The sequence below is a fragment of the Sorex araneus genome, chromosome X, assembly GCF_027595985.1.
Source record: "Sorex araneus isolate mSorAra2 chromosome X, mSorAra2.pri, whole genome shotgun sequence".
Taxonomy (NCBI): domain Eukaryota; kingdom Metazoa; phylum Chordata; class Mammalia; order Eulipotyphla; family Soricidae; genus Sorex; species Sorex araneus.
In genome coordinates, this window is record NC_073313.1 from 132,955,932 (window position 1) to 132,978,759 (window position 22,828).

At 36.0% G+C, this 22,828-nt stretch overlaps 1 protein-coding gene across 4 annotated transcripts in view; it reads left to right on the forward strand.

The window, feature by feature from the left end:
• Positions 1 to 22,828, forward strand: part of RPS6KA6 (ribosomal protein S6 kinase A6) — a 242,384-nt gene that overhangs the window by 95,435 nt on the left and 124,121 nt on the right. For 3 of the 4 annotated variants that reach the window (XM_055122992.1, XM_055122993.1, XM_055122994.1), the window contains exons 4-6: positions 6,046 to 6,127; positions 6,816 to 6,896; positions 11,133 to 11,212. The exons of the other annotated variant lie outside the window; for it this stretch is intronic. In XM_055122992.1, the coding sequence (XP_054978967.1) occupies positions 6,046 to 6,127; positions 6,816 to 6,896; positions 11,133 to 11,212 (243 nt within the window). The remainder of the gene's footprint in view (positions 1 to 6,045; positions 6,128 to 6,815; positions 6,897 to 11,132; positions 11,213 to 22,828) is intronic. 4 annotated transcript variants of the gene reach the window in all.

Sequence of the window (22,828 nt, forward strand, 5' to 3'; positions counted from 1 at the left end):
TGTGAGATCTGATTTTCTTACACTTTAAGCAAATTAGTTTTATTGCAATAAATTAATCAACCATGAGAATACAGTTATCTCTGTTAAGTCAGGTATCGGCTATTTACCAATATGTGTATCTGTCATTCTTCTCACTAATTTTTGGAATCTATCTTTATGAAATACTTATGTTTGCCACATAGCTAGTATATTTTTAGTGAGTCAATACAGGTTAATTTATTTCTGCTTTAATTTCTAATGCAGCATATATCATTATATATAACATTAAATATTATATCATGCTGGAGTCTTCAATATGCTTAAGATTGCAAAGGTGTTCTGAGGTCAAAATAATGAAGAAGTGCTTTCCTGGAAAAGATTGACAAGGTGAAGCTGAGTGGAAACCTAAGATAATCTGTTTTGGGAATATGCCGGTTGCTTATCTTGAAGCTTTTTTATATGTTGTGGAAATTAATTTGCTATACTGATTAAAAACTGATTAAAATTTCTTTTAAGTCTCCTTTATAAATATGTAGAGTCCACATGTTGCCTGGCAACTGAAAACTTGTTAAAAATAGGTAAACATTGCGTAGTGGAATACTACTCAGCTCTGAAAATAGACGAAATCATGCAGTTTGCTGCTACATGGATAGAACTAGGGGTATTGTGCCATGTAAAATCAGTCAAGAAAAAGAGGGACAAAAAGAGAATGATTATGTTCATACGTGCTATTATAAAGAAATTTAATAAGGCAATAACAGATTATTAAAGAACCTGAAAATTGACCTACAGAACTGAGTTTACCAATCAGATGTGAGGTATCCATAGATAATCAATAGAGTATAGCTGGCACTCTGGTAATGGGTATGGTGTTAGAACATTGTGTGTATGAAGTTCATTAACAGTATCGTAAATCATTTGATAAAAATTGGGGAGAAACTAAGTAGGATAAGGGAACACACACAACAGCGACAGCAACAACAACAGATGAGTTCCAGTGCAATAGTATAGGGGGTAGGGTGAATTTCTTCTATGCTACCTACTCGGTTGGATCCCTGGAACCGTATATGGTGCACTGAGCCTGCCACTGGTGATCACTGAATGCCACAACAGAAATGCCAGGAGTAAATTCTGACCACTGCTGGGTGTGCGTCCCTCACTCCCCATCAAAACAACAAATTAGCAAACATACATATTTTGTAATAGCTTCTTTAGCATATTATTAGGTTTCATATGATATTTAGAATCTCATTATAATTGAGTTAGTTATGTCTAATCTGGTTTAAATGATGCTTTTCTATAATCAAGAATTCTGAGTTAAGGGGGCGGGAGCAATAGCACAGTGGGTAGGGCGTTTGCCTTGCATACGGCCGACCCGGGTTCGAGTCCCAGCATCCCATATAGTCTCCTGAGCACCACCAGGGGTAATTTCTGAGTGCATGAGCCAGGAGTAATCCCTGTGCATCACCGGGTATGACCGAAAAAGAAAAAAAAAAGAATTCTGAGTTAAAAGTTTGTTTAGATTAATTTACATTCTAGTACTTCTATTTTATAAAAAAACACACACACTACTCAAAATTTCATAATTTTACCAATAAAAAATAAGCCTTTTTGGAAATAATCACTTCCAAATTTTTATTCACTAAAAATTATGAAATAAAAGTCAATGAAATCTTCTCTGTCATGATCTACATTGCAAATTCTTCATTGATGTATATTTAAACATTAATTAAAGAACATTGACTTACAAAGTTATTAATAGTTGGGTTTTAAGCATAAAATATATTGATACCAATACTACCACCAGTGACACTTACAGTTTAGGCTGTATCTTAGACAAGGGAGAGATAGAGAGTAGTGATTTTAATTTATTGGATCATTCAGTACAGATGTATTTGTGGTGATGTGCAAAAATCAATAATTTGATTAATGATCAGACCTATTCCCCTCCAAATATGGTTTATGTTACTGAAATGTAATAATCATTTGTTGACAAGAAATCTTTCTTGTATACTCCTGATGCGGTATGAGTTGTGTGGTATTAGTTCACTGTGATGCATGTTCATAAACCAAGAGTAAGAATTTTGAAATAATTCAGAATGTTTGAGAGTAGTTTTTTTGTGCACAATTATTAGTTTGTAAAGAATTTTTGTATGGCTTACAAGTTTTTTTGAAAATTCTTTTTTATTATATAAAAATATGGTCTCTAATATATTGGATATATTGGAAGGAGGAGACCAGTTTTATCAGAACAAAATATGTTAGAAGCACTACCCTAGATAAGTGGAAACTAAAGCTGAAATTGTCCTTGACTTTCAATCTAATGCTTTCCTCTGGCATACAAGAAAGCAGAGACTCCATGAAATACTATACCCAGAAAGCTGATATATCATGATCACATAGAAAAATTAAGAACTTGATCTATACACTGGGAATAAGAAAATACAATTACACACAAGTTTTCCCATCTGTAATTTTATATGAACAAATTAATTACTTCCTGGTATTTTTGTTCATGCTACATTTGCATAGAACTTGTTTGTGTTTAAGGTGGCAGGTTGAAGTAATTCGTATGATAAACTAATTTTTAAAATGAAAAAGTATTTCTTTGGGGCCAGAGAGATAGTGTAGGGGGTTAGGAGGACTGAACAGATAGTACAGGGATTAGATGCTTGCCTTGCATGGCTGACTGTGATTTAATCCCAGGCACTGCATATGGTCCCCCAGCACAGCCAAGACTAATCCATGGACAGAGGTCAGGTTCAACCCTTTTGGAAAGCAGTATAGACGTTTCTTAAAAAATTAGAAATCAAGCTCCCATTTGACCCAGCAATAGTACTTTTGGGGAACATATTCTGGAGATGCAAAAAAAGTATAGTAGAAATGGCATCTGCACTTTTATGTTCATTGCAGCACTGTTTACAATAGACAGAATCTGGAAAAAAACCAAGTGCCTGAGAACAGATGACTGGTTAAAGAAACTTTGCTACATCTACATAATGGAATACTATGCAGCTGTTAGAAAAGATGAAGTCATAAAATTTGCATCTAAGTGGATCAACATGGATAGTATCATGCTAAGTGAAATGAGTCAGAGAGGGACAGACATAGAAAGACTGCACTCATTTGTGGAATATAAAGTCACAGAATGGGAGACTAACACCCAAGGATAGTAGAGATAAGGACCAGGAGTATGGATCCACGGCTTTGAAGCCAACCTCACATGCTGGGGGACAAGGCAGCTCAGATAGAAAAGGGACCACCAAGTAAAGGATTCTTGGAGAGCCCGCTCGGGATGGGAGATGTCTGCTGAAGATAGACTACACATCGAACATGATGGCCTCTTAATACCTGTATTGCAAACCACAACACTAAAAAGGAGAGAGAGAGAGAGAGTAAAAGGGAGTGAGCCTGCCACAGAGGCAGGGGTGGGGGATGAGGTTGGGGTGGTGGGAGACATACAGGGATTATTGGTAGTGGTGAATGGGCACTGGTGGAGGGATGGGGCCTCGATCATTGTATGACTGAAACATAAGCATGAAAGTTTGTAAGTCTGTAACTGTATCCCATGGTGATTCATTAAACAAACTATGATTAATAATAATTTAATGGTGGAATGAAGAATATAAAATATATATTCATTTAAAAAAATAAAGTAAAAGGCAACAAAAAAAAGGAAAAAGAAATGGCAGGAAATCAGAAGAGATCCAGCACATTCGGGGTGATATGGCCATAGACATGAGATTGGTGTTAGAATATTAAATGTAATCAAATATTGTGAACTACTTTACAAAAATTAAATTTAAATTTAAAAATTAATTAAAATTTAATCCAGAACAGGAAAAAAAGTCAGGTGTAAGAACAGTGCACTGGAGGTGGCCCCCAAATAATCAAAAAGTCCTCTGATGATAATTTTTATAAAATTTCAGTGCATCCATATTACATTCACAGTAGGCTTTTATAAATCTTAGCCTGGTTTGAAAGGTTTGATCTTGGTTTGAAAAATAGGTATTATTCCTTAACTTTCTTCGTAACTTAAAAGTTTTATTTTCATCTAATTTGTTGACATAAAATTCCAAGTAGACTTTTTCTTTTCGCTGGCAGATAATACTTGCCTCTGGTATTATATTATAAAATAAAATTCACAGTTGTTTCCAAAATGTAACAATGTAAAAGTAGATGTGGCAGTTTCAATTTATTGTTCATAGTATTCATTTGCTCCTTATTAAGGTAGTAGAAGTAGCTTTAGTCTAAAATGGTGCTGTTACCGAGCCAGCGGGCACCTCAAGCCGGAGAATGTTCTGGACGCCAGACCAGGCCAACAACACTGGGGTGCCAGACGGAGAAGGTGCAGCCACCCCGCCTTCTCCAGATAGAGTCCCGGCGACACTTCCCGGTGACACTGAGCTTCTACTAACGAGGCTCCAGTATGTGGTACTGGGACTATTTCTCCAAACCGCGTGGGGACACTGGAACTGGGAGGCTCCATCCCAGCCTCCAGCCCGCCCCCGGAAGTCACACCATCAACACGCCCCCAGTACCATCTTGCTGCAGCAGCCAGCAGTGAAGAATCCGGGCCAGCAGGCACCGCAAGCCAAAGAATGCTCCAGACCCCAGACCGGGCCAACAACACTGGGGTGCCAGACAGAGAAGGTGCGGCCACCCCGCCTTCTCCAGATGGAGTCCTGGCGACACTGAGCTTCTACTAACTCGGCTCCGGTATGTGGGACTGGGACATTTTCTCCAAACCCTGCGGCCATTTATGCGGCCACGCGGCCTTTCCTGATACACAAAAAGCCACTCAGGAATGACTCTCCCACCCCTAAACGACCATTATCCCAGAGGCACAGGAACCAGCCTCAGAATGTAGTGGCTGCTGGCAGATAGACTCCTGGATTGTGAACTAAGCTACCGCCCCGTGCAGCCCCAGGAGGGGAAGGGTTTGTTCCTCGGCCTTTTCCCTTTGTGGCAGCATGGCGACCGCCACCTTTCAAAGCCAACTGGACATTGGGGAGGGTGGGAGGGACGCTGGGTTTACGGGTGGTGGAGAATGGGCACTGGTGAAGGGATGGGTTCCCGAACTTTGTATGAGGGAAGTATAAGCACAAAAGTGTATAAATCTGTAACTGTACCCTCACGGTGATTCTCTAATTAAAAATAAATAAATTATAAAAAAAAAACAAAGCCAACTGGACAGAGAGGTAGGAGCTTGCAGTCATGGGACGCACGGGGAATCTCGCGATGGGGGGGAGCAGAACTGGCCCTGTTCCCTGCCCAAATGAGACCCCGAGCGGCCGCCCACGAACACCTCCTCTGCTCCTGAATAGCCATGATCCCAGAGGCACACAAACCAATCTAGGAACGCAGCGGCTGCAGGCAGAAATACCTCTGGATTTAATTACTAAAATACCAGAATCCCAAAACTGGGCGGCCGCTTTTGCGACCATGCAACATCATATGCTCCTTGTTAATCAGCAATAGAAGACATGTTGTAATGATGCCATTTTGACGGGTCTGATTGTTGGGGGGAAAACTCCAAACAATGATTGTGGGTTTTCTGTCGAAAATTGAATGTAATCAAAGTAAAGAGAGAGTAAAGTGAAAATCATCTGCCACACAGGCAGGGGGGAGTGAGAGGGGGCTATGCTGGGGTTCTTGGTGGTGGAAAGTGTGCACTGGTGAACGGGTGGGTGTTTGATCATTGTATGACCGAGATTTGATCCTGAAAGCCCTGTAACTGTTCTCACGGTGATTCAATTAAAAATAAATAAATTTAAAAAATAAATAAAATGGTGCTGTTAGCATAAATTGTTTTTCTTTATATTATTATCTCTTGTTTATCAGATTTATTAAAGTCCATCAACATGCCATAAATCTTTACTCTCTCTGTTATGTGTGATTTACTTAATGAAAAGGAATAATTGAGAATTACTATAGTGTGATTTATAGAGTAAAGTATTATTATAAAGTTTGAGAAATAGCAAGAACATATGTGTGTATTACTATATGTATATAGGAAGCATGATGTGACATGTGAGTTTTATTGCTTTTTAATTTCCCTGTTAGGTTTTTCTTGTTAGAAAAAAAACTGGTCCTGATGCTGGGCAACTCTATGCAATGAAGGTGTTAAAGAAGGCATCTTTAAAAGGTAGATATATAAGAATGTTTATTAAAATATAAATTTGCAAGTTTTGTTATAAGAATTGTTTTGTGTATTGTTTGTATGTAGTTAAATGGATTTTATTTTCTTTTAACATTAGTATTTATTAAAATTTTCTAGCTACTAAGTAATATTTTTAAGTTTAATATTCTTTATGTCAAAATTTAGTGATAGGAATCCTTTGTAAAAAGTTTTGTGATATAAAATAACACTTAAGTAAAAATAAAACAAACTTATTTTAAATGTATAATTTCATTGTCATATTGTATATATATTTTTCTGTGCCAAATTGACATTTCATACAGAGAAAGCAAAACTACCTGTATATGCATATATAACCCAACTTCTAGATTTGTGCTCAGTGTATTTTTGCTCAATAATAAATAACCTCATTTAAATATTTGGAGACAAATAGCGAATGTGTATTAGTCAAATAATTTTTATGTCATTTTAAACCTTCTGTAGAAGGTTTAAAATATTTGTTGGCTGTTTTTCACTATGTTCATTACTACATAGGAATATATATATACTTCAAATTTAGGTGCTTATATAAATATATATTACATACAATATATAATACATATACTATATAAATATAATATAGATTATATTCTTTCATGTATTAGTGGTATTTTTACTGAATTATATATGAATAATGTTCTCTTCTCATTTTTAGTTCGAGACAGGGTTCGAACAAAGATGGAGAGGGATATACTGGTTGAAGTAAATCATCCGTTTATTGTCAAATTGCATTATGGTATGTAGATTTTATTTTTAATCTATGCAATTAGACTATCAAGATTTTCTTATGGAGAACAAAAGGAAATAATATTTCAGGCTATATTTAAATTATATAAAATAGAATTATGCTTTAGTAATTAATAACCTACTTTTACATTTTTTTCCTATTGTTAAATTGACTATTGTAACAAAATAGAATATAATTATTTCTGTAAGACTTTTAATGGATTTTACTTTCAGTAATACTAGTGTATAAACCACTATGATGATTTATTTAAAACAATCATATTTGGATGCACTTTTCTTACATATATAATAATTGCATTAATCATATTTATTGGTTTTATTGAAGAGGGCCATGTCTTTGTGTTTCTTATATTTTTTGGGTGATATATAGTAGTTTGCATACTTATAACAGAAAAACTATGAACTTGTGGTCAGACACTTCTGAGTTCTATCCCTGATTCCACTGAAAACATGGAATTATACTTCCCTGAAAAATTCAAAGTAATATTCATAATTTAATCACTGAGTACTAGGTCACAATTTTTAAGATTTTTGGAGTGGTCCTTCTAAGCACTGCTCAGGAGGTCTTGAGAAAACTCCTTGCTATAGTCAGACAGCTACATTGAATGAGTCAATGCTAGGATCTGAGGATGCAGTCCTTTTGAGATAAAACTTAGCAGTTACTGGTGTTATCATTAGTCTAGTTTTGAGAAAATATTCATTTCATTTTCTACAAATGTTCTCTAAAAAATATCCAAAAGAAAGCCCCACCCACTACTTTTCACTGTTACTCTAATGAAATGAAAGTAATGATAACCCATGTTTAACCTCCACGTTGTCAGTAATCAGTAAACTAATTGTATAGAAAGTATGGTATTTTGTGATGTACATTACAGATATTAAACAGCCTCTTATCTAAAGAAGTTTTTAAACTATATAAAACATAAACATATAAACAAATTAATTGCATAAATGAAAGTGAAATAGCACCATATAATAGAAAAATAAATATGAGGCTGTCAAGAGGCTGTCATCCCATTGCTCATCTATTTGTTTGAGCGGGCACCAGTAACGTCTCTCATTGAGAGACTTATTGTTAGTGTTTTTGGCATATCCAATACGCACGGGTAGCTTGCCAGGCTCTGCCGTGTGGGCTCCATACTCTCAGTAGCTTGCCGGGCTCTCCGAGAGGGGCGGAGGAATTGAACACGGGTCTGCCGTGTGAAAGGCGAACGCCCAACCGCTGTGCTATCGCTCCAGCCCCAACATAAAGAGATGTAAAAAGAAAATTCACTATGGAGAAAAATTTAATAGGTAAAAATTAAAAGTTGAGATGTAATTTGTTTGTAACACTATTGTAGCTTGAGTTATATGACATAATGATTCATTGTTAATATATATATATATAGTGGAATGATGATCATACCAATTTTAGTTAACATTTACCACCATATGTAGTAATACATTTTCTTCTTAGGAGAAAAAATTTTATTGTATACTTAAATTTAAGGATCTGTAGGCAAATTCCAAATACATAGCACAGTGATTCATTATTAACGTAGTTATCATGTTTTATATCACATCTTTGTGGCACATTTATTTCACAACTGAATGTTAGTACCTTTTGACCCCCCTTCTCCTTCTACCCTATTCTGGCAACCTACAATCTGATCTCTATTAGTGAAATAATACGGTATTTGCCTTTCTCTGACTTTTTTCACATAACATATTATCAAAGTTCATTCATGATGTAGCAGATAATAAACTCATCAGTCTGTTACTGTTTTTATTCAGGGCTATGCCTGGTAGTGGTTAGGGGCTATTTCTGACTACTATTTCAGGGTTTCTCCTTGTTGTTTCACAGGGATCTGGGGATCAGTTCCTAGTCTTATTTATGTAAATCATGCTCCTGTTCTCTGGCCCTTTGGATTATGAGACTGTTCCAGAGTTTCATATTTCTATAGCTGAGAAATATTCCATTCATATACATAACACAGATTACTTATTGCTTCACCCATATATGGACACTTAGGTTGTTTTTATGTGTTGACTGTTGTAAGTAATGCCTCAGTTGTACATGGTGATTCTTAAATCTTTTTGAATTAATACTTTCATTTCCTTCAAATAAGCATCTTGAAGCAGAAATTTTCTTTATCTTCCTCTAGTTTAGGTTTTTATTTTTTTGAGGAACTCTATTACTTATTCATAGTTGGAGCTTAAATATACATTCCCATCAACACTACACAAGATTTCCTTTTCTCCTAATTCCCAGCATTCATTATTTTTTTCTATAATAACCATTATGAGAGGTATCAAGGGATATATCAGATATATCAGTGTGGCTTAGATTGGTATTTCCTGATTATTGATGATGTGTGCATCCTTTTATGTACCTATTAGTCTTCTTTATGTATACTTTAGAAAATAATGTGTATTCATATATTCTGATCATTGTAAAATTGCATTTTTATTTTGCTTTTAAGTTGTATGAGTACTTTATAAATTTTGAATATTGCCTTTTACCAAATATGTCATTTTAAAATTATTTTCTAGTTTAGTAGAATCCTATTTCTTTTTACTGCTGATTTCCTTTGCTGTGCAGAAACCTCTTATTTTGTTATAACCCTACTTGTTTATTTTTTGTTTCCATTGTCTTTGTTTTTAGAGGCAAGCCCCCACAAATTGTTGCAAATGTCATTGTCAAGCAGCTTAGTATTTATGTTTTCTTTAGTATTATTATTGTTTCAGGCTTTTTTTGTTAGGAGCTCGGTCACACCTGGAGTTGTTAAAGGGTGACTCCAAGCTCTGTGCTCTGGGTTCACTTTTAGAAGTGCTCAGGGGACCATATGGTTCTGGTGATTGAACCTTGAAGTCTTATATCCAAAGTATGTACTGAGACTTGTGAGCTCTTTTGCTCCTCAAGTTGTGTAGTCTGTTTTTTTACTAATGCATCTTAAATGTTCATATATTGTGTAAGATAGTGCATTTTCATTCTTTTGAAGGTATATGTTCAGTCTTCCCATCAAACACCATTCATAAAACACAACGCCCTTTTCTCATTTTATATTCTTGGGTTATTCTAAATAAACTAGTTGACCTTTATGCATTTATTTATTTCAAGAATTTCCATTATATTTCTTTGATCTTATATGTGTATGGTATTTTTATGGTTGTTAACTTTTACAGAAATATGACTTGTATTTTGAAACACACTATGTCATTAGTACAATAGATACAAGTAAGGTACAAAAGCATGTAAGATTCTCTGTGATTAATGAAACTTTATTGACTGATATAGCTTGCAAATGCTCCAGATATAATAAAGTATGGGTAATTTATATTAAGTGCATGTGTTATAACTTCCTGAAGCAATTTTGAGATAAGTATTCAAATTAATAAAATGTAAAATACAATTTTAGTTATGTGCACAAGTTTTAAGAATGGTATTTTTTTCTTAATCATTACAACATAGAAATAGTATCTAACAATGTATATAGTTTTGTACATTATTTATTTTAGTTTTAGTTTTTTGGGGCCACAGAGCCCTGGTGATGCTCAGGGCTTACTCCTGACTCTGCACTCAGGAAACACTCCTATATTGTTTGGGGTACTATATGGGATGCTGAGTATCAAACCCAGTTCAGCCACATGCAAGGCAAGCGCCGTACCCACTGTACTATCACTCCATATTTTGCATTTTAATGACAAAAATATTGCACACAGCACCCTGAAAAACAAACAGGCACAGAGCACTACCTTCTCTGAAAAGGATGGATTTCTATTTACATTAAATATTACATTAATATTTTAAGCTAATGCTGTTTTTGTAATGCCTTATAACTTGAACTCAGAGTATATGAAGTCTCCAACATTTTTTTTCTCAAGATTGCTTCAATTGTTGAATATGTGGAATTTTTGTTGAGCCTGAAAGAATTACTAGATTTTCAGTAAACTGTAGTAAGATAGAGTTCAGGCAATTTCAGAAGAACATGATACTTCACAAATCATAAAAGTGGTGGTGATAGGAGTTTCCAGATAAAGCCACATGCAGAGTTGATATATTCTAAAAATGGATTTTTAGATATGCCAGTAGTACATTTAATTTTTAATCATTGTTACCCTATACAGACCCATATGATTGCTCATTGTGTTTAGTAATACAATTCTAAAAATATATTAATCAGAGCATTCTAAAAAGCTTAAGCTTTTAATATTGTTCCCTTATCAAACTTTAATTTCTAATTAGCCTTTCAGACGGAAGGAAAGCTGTATTTAATACTGGATTTTCTCAGGGGAGGAGACGTCTTCACAAGATTATCCAAAGAGGTGACTATATATAAATTTTTACCCTATTTTATTGAAACAAGAAACTACTTTTTATTCTTATGCTAATTACCTTTTCTTTAAAATGACTTTTTAGGAAACTTCAAATGATAATTATTTTGTTTCATTTTAGAACATTGGAGGTATCAGTTAATAAGCTTTTCTGACTATCATTAAGATTACAAGAATGTGCTACTCAATGATCTCTTATTTTCTATCATTAAGATTACTTGAATGTGCTACTCAATAATCTCTTCTACACAAGATCAATATAAATAATTTAATGGATAGGTACAAGCCTAGGACTTTGATTACTCAAGCTATCAAAATGATTCTGGGTGTAGTGCGTAATTTATTCGGGTTTGGGCTAGCCTTCTGAGGGGCCAGAGTGACAGTCCAGCAGGTAAAGCACTTGCCTTGCAAGCAACTTCCATGTGTTTTATCCCTTGTACTGCATAAGGTCCCCTGTGCACTGCCAGAAGTGGTCCCTGAGCACAAAGCCAGGACTGAGCCTGAGCACTGCCAAATATAGCCCCAATCCCCTTAAAAGTCTTATGAAGACATAATTAACCTGTAGCACTGTCGTCCCATTGTTCATCAATTTGTGCAAGTGGGCACCAGTGACATTTCCATTGTGAGACTTGTTACTCTTTTTGCATATGGAATACACCACAGGGAGCTTGCCAGGCTCTGCCGTGCAGACAGGATACTTTTGGTGGCTTGCTGCACTTTCTGAGAGGGATCGAACAGAGGAATCGAACCCAGGTTGGCTGCGTGCAAGGCAAACCCCTACCCGCTGTGGTATTGCTGCAATAGTACAGCGGGTACGGTGCTTGACTTGCATGCGGCCGACCCGGGTTCGATCCCCGGCATCCCATATACTACTCTTTATATAATTGGAGTAACGGCGCTATAAAAATTTACATTTGAACATACCTATAGAAAATTTATCACAGTCAAAATAATTAGCTTATGCATTATGTCCCAGCATTTTCTTATGCCCATTTGTAATAAATTCTACCGCACTGTAGAGACTCAGCTCTCTGCCTGCATTTGGTTTACAGTTATTAGAATTTCATATTAATGAAATCTTTGGTATATAATTTATATAACTAGATTATTTAATTTAGCATTATTAATTTGAGATTAATCTGTGTAATTGTGTTGTTATTCATTGTTACTGCTGAGCAGTATTCTATTGTATGGATATGCTGTAGCTTACTATTCCATCAGTTGTAGCTGTATGTTTTCAGGTTTGGGACATTATTAATAAAACTGCTAGAAATATTCAAACATTCCATGTTCATGGATTAGAAGAATTAATATTGTCATAAAAAGCATATGCTACCTCAAACACTATACATATTTATCCAAGTTCCCAAAATTCTGATGATATTTTTCAAGGAATTATAATGAACACTACTAAAATTTGCATGGAAACGTAAAGCCCCATGAATAGCCATCCTGGGAAGAAAAGTTTGAAGGCTTCTCATTACTGACTTTATAACTGTATAGCTAAAGTAATCAAAGTATTGTAGTACTGGAATAAGACAGAAAATTGACAGAACAGTGGATTTAGAATTGAGATTCCTGTAATAGTTCCTCAGAAAATGCACATTTAATCTGTCATGAAGGAGTTGAGTGATTGAAATAGCGCAAGAAAAGCCTCTTCAACAAATGGTGTTGGAAAAACACTATAACCACTTATGAAAGAAAATGAAATTGGACTTATCTCACATTATTGAAAACATAATTCAAATTGGATCAAACATCCAAACTTTAGACCAGAAACCATAAAATTCATTAAGGGAAACATAAGTAGAATTCCTCTAATCTGGACATCAAAGGCATCTCCAGTGACTTTGTTTCACTGACAAAGATGTGAAAAACAAGAATAAGCAAATGAGAATACATGAAATTGAAAAGTTTCTACAAAACTAAAATTAAAGAAAACTTGACTGGCTGGGTAAAGGTATTCTCACACAATAGCATTGTAGCACTGTACTCCCCATTCATCCATTTGCTCGAGCAGACACCAGTAACGTCTCCATTGTGAGAGTTGTTGTTACTATTTTTGGCATATCGAATACGCCACAGGTAGCTTGCCTTTTGCCTGTGGGCGGGATACTCTCAGTAGCTTGCTGGGCTCTCTGAAAGGAATAGAGAAATAGAACCAGGATCGGCCGCATGCAAGGCAAATGCCCTTTCGCTCCAGCCCATTCTCACACAATAATTAAGATAAAGAACTAACAATCCAAAATATATAAAACACTTGTGAAGTTCAAGAACAAATTACCCAATAAAAAGGGGGGAGAAGAGATGGTTAGTTAAATAAGGCATGCAGATGGACTATACACATATGAAAAGGTGCTTATTACCACTTTGCATCAGGAAACTACCAGATGATAATGAAGTATCATGTCACTGTAGTTTAAATGGCATACATGTGTATGAACATATATATGCACATGTATGTCATTTATATATGTGTATATGTGTGTGTATGTGTGTGTGCTCATTCTCATTCACTGCTGGTAGGAATGTCACCTGGTCCAATCTCTGGAAAGCAATATATAGATTTCTAAAAACTTAAGAATGGAGTTCTCAAATGACCCATCTACCTCACCTTCAAAACACAAAATCATAAATTTGAAAAGATAGACACCTATACACCATCGTTGATTGCAACTATTCAGTTAATGAAATAGGATAGGATATGGAAACAACCCAAATTCCCAGTAACATGTGAATGGATAAAGAAGTTTTGATATACATATAGAATGGAATACTATGCAGCTGCAAAAAAAGAATAAAGTAATCCAGTTCACAGTAAGTTAGATAGAACTGGAGGGTATGATGATGAACAAAATAAACCAGAGAGAGAACAAATAAATATAGGATGGCCAAATAAAGTATACAGGCAGTATTAAAGAGTAATAAACTTCGGATACTGCAGTAGAGACCTGAGAGTGCCAGGTTTAGCAGACATGATGAGGATAAAAAAATAGGCTGACTGTAAGTAACATGGAAATGTAGGTGAAAAGCATGGAGCACATGGGTTGTGCTTAGGGAGGTAACAGTATTCAACAAAACCATAATTGTCAATTAACAAATAATGGGTTATGAGTGTACGGAAAAGAATATTGGGCTCTTATTGATTTAGGGATAGTGGTGAAAGGTGCTTTTCATGTGTGATAACTTTGTACATCAATAACATAAACTTAAATACTATTGAAACTGTTACCTAAAATACAAAAAATAAATATGAGCTGGAGAACTATAGACATTATGAAAATTTAATATTATGAGTTTTACCACTTTTTAAAATAAGTGGTAATTAAGCATAATATATTATTTATTTTCATTATTGAACATTGGGTAAGCAGCTTACTTTGCATGCAGCTGACCCAGATTTGATCCCTGATAATGCATATGGTCCCCGTGCCTGCCACGAGTGATCCCTGGATACAGAGTCAGGAGTAAGCCCTGAGAACAGCCTGGTGTGTACCTTCATCCCATTAAAATGTAAGCACAATAAATTAAGAAGCAAAACACTGTCTTCCATTTTCAAATTTGCATCAGCTAAACAAAATAATTAAAGGGCACCTATTAAACACTGTAAACCACATTGATAGAAATAGTAGAATAAAACAAGCAATAGAAAATACTTTGTACTCATTCAATGGAAGAATTAACAGATTTAAAATAAACTTTCTACCCAAAGCATTATCTGTATTCAATAAAATTCTCATTAATATTTTGGTGATATTCTTTAGGACTTATAGCAAACTACTGAGATTTGTAAGAAATTGTACAGCTCCTCAAAAAATCAAAGCTATTTTGAGAAAAAACGATTGAGGGTCTAACAGTTTCTCACCTTATATTATACTCTTAAGCTGCCATAAGTGGGGCGAGAGATAGTAAAAGGGATAAGGTGTTTGCTCTCAGACAGCTCCACTTCAATCTTTTGTACCACATATGATCCCTGAATACTGCCAGGATTGATTGATCCCTGAATGCAGAGCCAGGAATAAGCCCAGATCACAGCTGGATATGTTCCCAATCCCTCTTAAAATAAAGTAATTGATTAACCCACACTTAAAGCTGTCATAATCAAAACCCTGTGATAGAGAATAGAGATAGAATCTCAACCAATGGATAGAATAGAAAGCCCTGAAGTAGCCACTAGCTTTATAGTTACCTTTTTGACAAAGGAGCTGACAGCATAAAGTCAAGAAAGCACAGCCTTTTCAACAAATGGTTCTGGGAAACTCGATAACCACATGCAAAAAAATGAAATATAATCCTAATTTTATACCGTATATAAAAGGTAGTTCAGGGCCAGAGAGAGAGAGAGTATAGTAGGTGAGGAGCTTACTTTGCGCAGGGCTGACATGAGTTTGATCCTTGGAACTGCATAGGTGTCCTGGAGCCCCTCCAGGTGTGACCCAGGAGCACACTCTTAAGTAAATCCTGAACTACTGGATGTGGCTACGTAGAAAAGAAGTTAATTTATATTGTGGATGAATGACCTCTTTTATTAGGTGAGAATCCATAAAATATGTTGAGGAAAATAGGTAGAATTATCCTGAATGTGGACTTCAGAGTTGTCAGTGATTTGGTCCTATTTGCAAAGACAAACATATAAACAAATGTGACTGTCAACTTGAAAAGTTTTAGCATGAAAGAAGAAACTAGTACTAAAATAGAAAGACACACTATGACCCAGGAGGAAAGAGAGAGGAGAGAGACAGAGAGAGGAGAGAGAGAAAAAGAGAGAGACAGAAGAGAGGGCGAGGGCAAGGAGAGACCGAGGACGAGGGCCTGCTATAGACGTAGGCTGAGGCAGGGAGTGGGTGGTGGGAGGGAAACTGGAGATTCTGGTGGTGGGAAATGTATATTGGTGAAGGGACAGTTGCTGGAACATTGTATGATGGAACCCCAATCATGAACAGCTTTGTAACTGCATATCTCATTGTGATTCATTAAAAATTAAATTAAAATAAAGCTACCAAAAATATACACTTCCAAAGCAAAAAAATTCTGAAGGGGTTGGGGGTGTGGAGAATGTGTTTGTTGTGTAGGGGGACTGACACTGCTGGTGGGAGTGGAGATAGAGCATTGTTTACCGGAATCTATTGTTTTGGAGGGACATGGTAAGAAAGAAACCCTCTTTAACTGTTGGTGGGAATATCCCTGATCCAGCCTTTATGGAAAACAAGTGGATATTCTCAAAAATGTACAAATGGGGCCTAACTATCTTTCTTATAGGTTATCTACCCCCCAAAATACAAAAACAAGTCAAAAATGTGTATGGATAATTATGCTCATTATCACACTTAAACACCTTAGTTCAAAACAGAATTTGGACGCATAGCAAACCCCAATGTCCAGCAACAAATGAATGACTAAAGTAAGGGCATGGCAGGAGGCAGGAACCACAGGTATCGAATGATGATGCGCACTGGACATAATTTGAAGTCACTGGTGGGAGGTCTTGAACACTTTGTAGTGGGTGAGGTGAGGTAACTGTTTATGTCGAAACCACAAGCATTAGCACTATTATAAGCATGAGACCAAAACTAAAAAATAAAAAATAAATTATCTTTCAACACCTCTCCCTTCATCAGTGTCCATTTCCCACCACCAGTGTTGGAACATTACATGACTTAAACCCAGTCAAGAACGACATTGTAACTGTATATTTCACTATGATTCAATGAAAATTAAAATAAAACTACAAATATACACATTTCTTATATATATATATATATATTTAATGAATCACTGTGAGATAGCTACAGATTTACAAACTTTTGTGATTAAATTTCAGTCATACAATAATCGAGTACTCATCCCTCCACCAGTGCCCATTCTCCACCACCAGTGTGCCCAGTATCCCTCCCATCCCCCACCCAATCCCTCCCCCTCTCCCCTCCCCCCGCGCGCACCCCCGCCCCCCCCCCGCCTCTTTGGCAGGCACATTCCCTTTTACTCTCTCATTGCATAAAGGTGCTGTGGTCTGCAATGAAAGTATTGAATGGCCATCATGTTCAGTCTATAGTCTACTTTTGGTACGCATCTCCCATCCCATGTGGACCCTTTAAACACCTTGGTGGTCCCTTCTCTGTCTGAGCTGCCTTTTCTCCCAGCATTTGAGGCCGGCTTCCAAGCTGTGGAGCCATCCTCCTGGTCTTTATCTCTACTGTCCTTTTAGTCTTCCATTATGTTACTTTGTATTCCACAGATGAGTTTAGTCCTTCTATGTCTGTCCTTCTCTCTCTGACTCATTTTACTTAGCATGATACTCTCCATGTTTATCTACTTATATGCAAATTTCATGATTTCATCTTTTCTAAAAGCTGCATAGTATTCCATTGTGTAGATGTACCAAAGTTTCTTTAATCAGTTTCTAAACCAAAAAATAGAATTATGAAGGGGGTGGAGGTGTGGAGAATGGTTCGTGGTGTAGAGGAACTGACACTGCTGGTGGGAGTGGAGAAAGAGCATTTATTAAATTTTTTTAAATTGTATTAAATCACCGTGAGATACTTACAAGCTTTCATGTTTGGGTTACAATTTCACAATAATCAAACACCCATCCCTCCACCAGTGCACATTCCCCACCACCAATATCTCAGGTATAACCCCCCTTTCCCACCCTCCCCCTGCCTCCATGGCAGACAATATTCCCCATACTCTCTCTCTACTTTTGGGCATCATGGCTTGCAACACAGACACTGAGAGGTCATCATGTTTGGTCCATTATCTACTTTTGGCACACATCTCCCATCCTGACTGATTCCTCCAGCCATCATGAGAAAGCATTTTTAACCAAATATTATTAACAACAATGTAAATCTTGTTGCATAATTAAGTTTTTTAGAGAACAAAAATGCTAGTAATTTTTATATCTAATTTGCATGTAATAGAGTATGCCTTTTTCCAATTAAAATAATATTTTATTTAAACTATGTTCAGAAAACTTTATTCTTTAATTTCCAAATGATTTGTAGTTCTGTTTGTCTACCTCTATGTCATTACCAGTTTCTTGATTATTGTATATTTAGAAAATATCTTGCAGTCAGGTTATGCAGTTTTGAGGTATGCATTTTCCAAAGTTGTTTTGTCTCTTCTGCGTCCTTTTCTTCTTTATGAGTTTATGATTTTATTTTCCATTGACTTATAAATGGTTTCAATATTTTTAAATTTAGGTGTTTAATGTTATACCTCTTTATATGTAAAACTAACACCAATCCCACCACCAAATTTCCACTGCCATTACACCACAAAGAATCTGTTCCTCTCTATCTTCTCCCCTTTTCATCTGGTAATCACCAAGTTTTCATTGAAGCTATTAGTTAGATATATTTTCCAGTATTTTTGCTTTAGTTATTTCTATTCCACATTACAAAGAAGCCATCTAGTATTCTTTTAGCTTTTCATTTCACATTGCACAGAAACCTAATGATTCACCCATTTTGTTCCAAAAATCACAATTTTATGTTTATTTATTTAGGCTTTGAAACCATCCATGGCAGTATTCAGGCTTTCTGACACTGTGTTCAGAGATCACTCCCATTGGGGCTTGGGGGCCCATATGGAGTCCGGGGAACAGAACTTTTGTCATCCACTTGGAAAGCAAGTACCCTTACCTCTGTGTAGTGTCTCTGACCACAGTTTCACTCATTACAGAAATGTAGTGTTTAATTGAGAATATATTCTGGAACTTATTATGCATTCACTTGTTGATGAATGTTTTGGTTTTGGCTATTGCAAATAATGATTTTATGAAAATAATGTTTCCATATTACTGTATTATGCTGTAATAAATGCTTAGTAATAAGTTTCTCGATCATGTGGAATATCTATTTTTATAATTGAAGAAGTATGTTAACGTTTTCCTTATAGGCTTTACATTTCTACAAAGAGTGCACAAAAATTCTTTCTCCACATTGAAAGAGCTTATTTCTGATCATTTTAACAGAGACCATTCTCACACCATGTCTACCACCCAAGTACCAATATTCCTTTCTTAGTGAGAAAATGGGATGCAGGGACACGTTTTCTGATGGAACTGTATTCTTTATCTTTTTCAGAGTAATAATTCAAGGATGAGGTATTGCAGATTATAGTAGAGAAATTTATAAAAATATAGTACACTCCTGAAGCAAGGGCGCAAAACCCAAACACACCATAGAGCTGAGTTTTAGAATAGGGGTTTTGTTTGAAGGAGTCAGCTAACTAAAGGGAAGACTACGCATATTGGATTGGTATGAATAGCATGATTGCAATGGTCCTAAAGTTGTGAATTAATATAAGGACTACATACTTGCTCATACATTGCTTGTGTTATTAGTCTTTAATTTTATAGCTAAGACGTATGTAAGTTAATGTATGCGTTTGTACTAAGTGAAAAAAGTGAAATAAGTTCAGGTTTGTTTTTACTTAGCATGCACAAGTCGTTTATCAGAAAGCTGGTAGTCATAAGTTTAGGTTTGCCTACAGTGGAGTCCAAGGCCTTTTAATTTTTTCTTTATGCATTTGAACTATGCTTCTTGGTTCTTGTGGTAGTTTCCCTACACCGCCCCACCTGTAACATTATGATTGTAAATTTTCACCCACTTTTTCTAAGTTCTCTAAGTGATACCACCAAATAGAAACAACCATAAGAGACTCTGCCACTAAATTTTCTTTTTCTTTCTGTTGATTTGATACATGGATTACTTGGCTTGTCAATATAAATTACATCATGTTACGAATCTCACTTTGTCATAATGAATGATTCTCTTGATCTGTTGTTGGATTTGACTTACAGAATATCTTATGTTCATCGTGGATATCAGTGCATATTTTTCCTTTTTGTATTGTTTTCTGATTTGGGGAATTAAATTGATACTGGCTTCAGTACATGTGCTTGAATGTATTACTCTGTTTTCAAAAAATCATTTTGTAGGTATTCAGTAACATTTGGTATTAGTTCTTTAAAATTATGTTGAATTTCCTGGTAAAATCATCAGGTCTTGTGAGTTTGTTCTTTAGTGCACATTTAAATTTGTTTGGGGGCCATACTGCGCTGGGTGCTAGCTTTATCCATCAAAGTCAGCCAGAGAATGAGAGAGATGTAGTTAAGGTAGTAAGCTAGCCTCATTTAGCCCCCAAACAAAGCACTGACTTGGCTTTTTATTAGATTAGCAGCCATACCCCCCTAATAATTGTCACACAATTCATTAAGAGTTAGTCCATAGAACAAAGGATAAGCTTTCAGTACAGTTGCAGCTATAGGAGACATGATTGAAAAGCAAGAACCTTGAGTTTATGGGAATGCTGTTCTTAATTAGGCTCTTTGTGACAGACTTTCTATTTTGCAACCCTCATAAGTCTAAGACAGTTTTCCCAAGAAGGATGCTCCCTATTGATGCTTGAACTTTCCCTAGCAGGTCATTTTTTGCTTAGCTACATGTTACCAGCTCATGTGCCCTTGGCCTAAGGTTGCTCTAGCATGTATATTGCCCAGATTTTAGCAGTGCTTTCTCTGGGCAATTTTCCATAACACTTGATGATGTTCAGATAATACTTCTGGCTCTGTGCTCAGGAATCACTACTGCTGCTGCTCAGGGGACTGTGTATGCAGTGCTGGGAATGAAACTTGGGTTGGCTATGTGTCAGGCATGTGCATTAATACCTGCCCCATAAGGAGATTTTTTTTTTGCTTTTTGGGGCACACCTGGCGATGCACAGGGGTTAATCCTGGCTCTGCACTCAGGAATTACCCCTGGCAGTGCTCAGGGGACCATATGGGATGCTGGGAATAGAGCCTAGGTTGGCCATGCAAGGCAAATGCCCTACCTGCTGTGCTATTGATCCAGCCCCAAGAGATTTTTGATTACTGTTTTACTTTCTATACATATGATTTATTTGTTGAAGCTTGCTTTGAAGACATTCCTGGTAGTGCTGCATTCTCGACCCTGAGTCATATTTCCAGGCTTGTCTATGGAAAATTTCTGTGTTTCTGGATCATTCTTGGATAGTTGTGTGATTCTAAAAATTTGTTCTAGGTTGCTCCTTTTTTCTTCTTTTGTTTTTCTTTTTGGATCACACCTGGTGATGCACAGGGGTTACTCCTGGTTTTGCACTCAGGAATTACTCCTGGCAGTGCTCAGGGGACCATGTGGGATACTGGAAATCGAAGCCGGGTCAACCATGTGCAAGGTAGATGCCCTACCCACTGTACTATTGCTCCATCCTCTATTCTTCCCTTTTTTATCTGTAAGTGTTTATGGTAGTCTTTTATGATCGATTATTCATTTTTTCTTCCCATTTTTGATGGGGTTAGGTGTTCTTTTTTAAAGTTCTACCAGTGCCTTATACAACATATATCGTTGATATTAATCTCTTATTATATGGCTACTGGGTGAATAGTTTTTCCAATTCCATTTTTTTTTATGACTTTGGTTCTCTTTTACTCCTTCTATACTTTCCACAGGTATAAAGTTAAATTGTTTGTGACTTTTCTTATTTTTTGGTGTGGACCTTTATAGCGGTGAACATTATATGAAGACACTGATAATGATTCATCTCATAGAATCTGATAACTGATATTTGTCTCACTACCCGAGGAATTTTTTCATTAATTTGGTCACTGACCCAAGAACTATTCAAAAACATGATGTTTACTTATTTATAAGTGTATATCTATGTAAATATAATTTTTTTAGTTTCAGTGATGGTATTTAGAGCCTTACACATACAAGATATCTTCTGTAGCACTGGGGCACGTTCGTAGCACATCCTATTTTCTTATTTTTATTGATCTCCAATATCATACTATTGTGATCTGAAAAGATGTTTGATGTGATTTCACAATGTTTATATTTATTAGTACCTTTTTATGTCTTACTGTATTGTATGTCATTCAAAATATATCATTGACATTTAAGCAGATATATAATGAATTTTGGGGGAATGGAAGTTTCTATAGTTGTCAAGTAATTCCATGTATTTCTTATTTAATTTCATGCCATTATTTTTGTTAATTTTTTTCATTTAAATATGACAGTACTTTTGTGTAGTGTATATCACTGTATCACTGTATCCCTGTCATCCCATTGCTCATCGATTTGCTCGAGCGGGCACCAGTAACGTCTCCATTGTGAGACTTGTTACTGTTTTTGGCTTAGCTTTCCAGGTAACTTTCCAGGCTCTGCCTTGTGGGCGGAATACTCTCAGTAGCTTGCTGTGCTCTCAGAGAGGGACAGAGGAATCGATCCTGGTTGGCCGCATGCAAGGCAAATGCCCTACCCGCTGTGCTATCTCTCCAGCCTAGTAGTGTGTGTGTGTGTGTGTGTATACACATATATATATACATGTATATGTATCGCTCCAGTTGTGTATACATAGAACCTATTTTTAAAAATTTATCCAACCACTCTATGTTGATTGGTTAATTCAGACCATACACATATGATTATTATTAAAATATGAGGCTTATAACGGTCATTTTTTTCAGATTAGTATTTCTGCATTTTCTACTTTATTAATGTGTAAATTTGTCCTCATTATTTCCTTAATGTGTTCTTTTTCTGAATGAATCCACTCCAGAATTTTTCTTTATAGTTA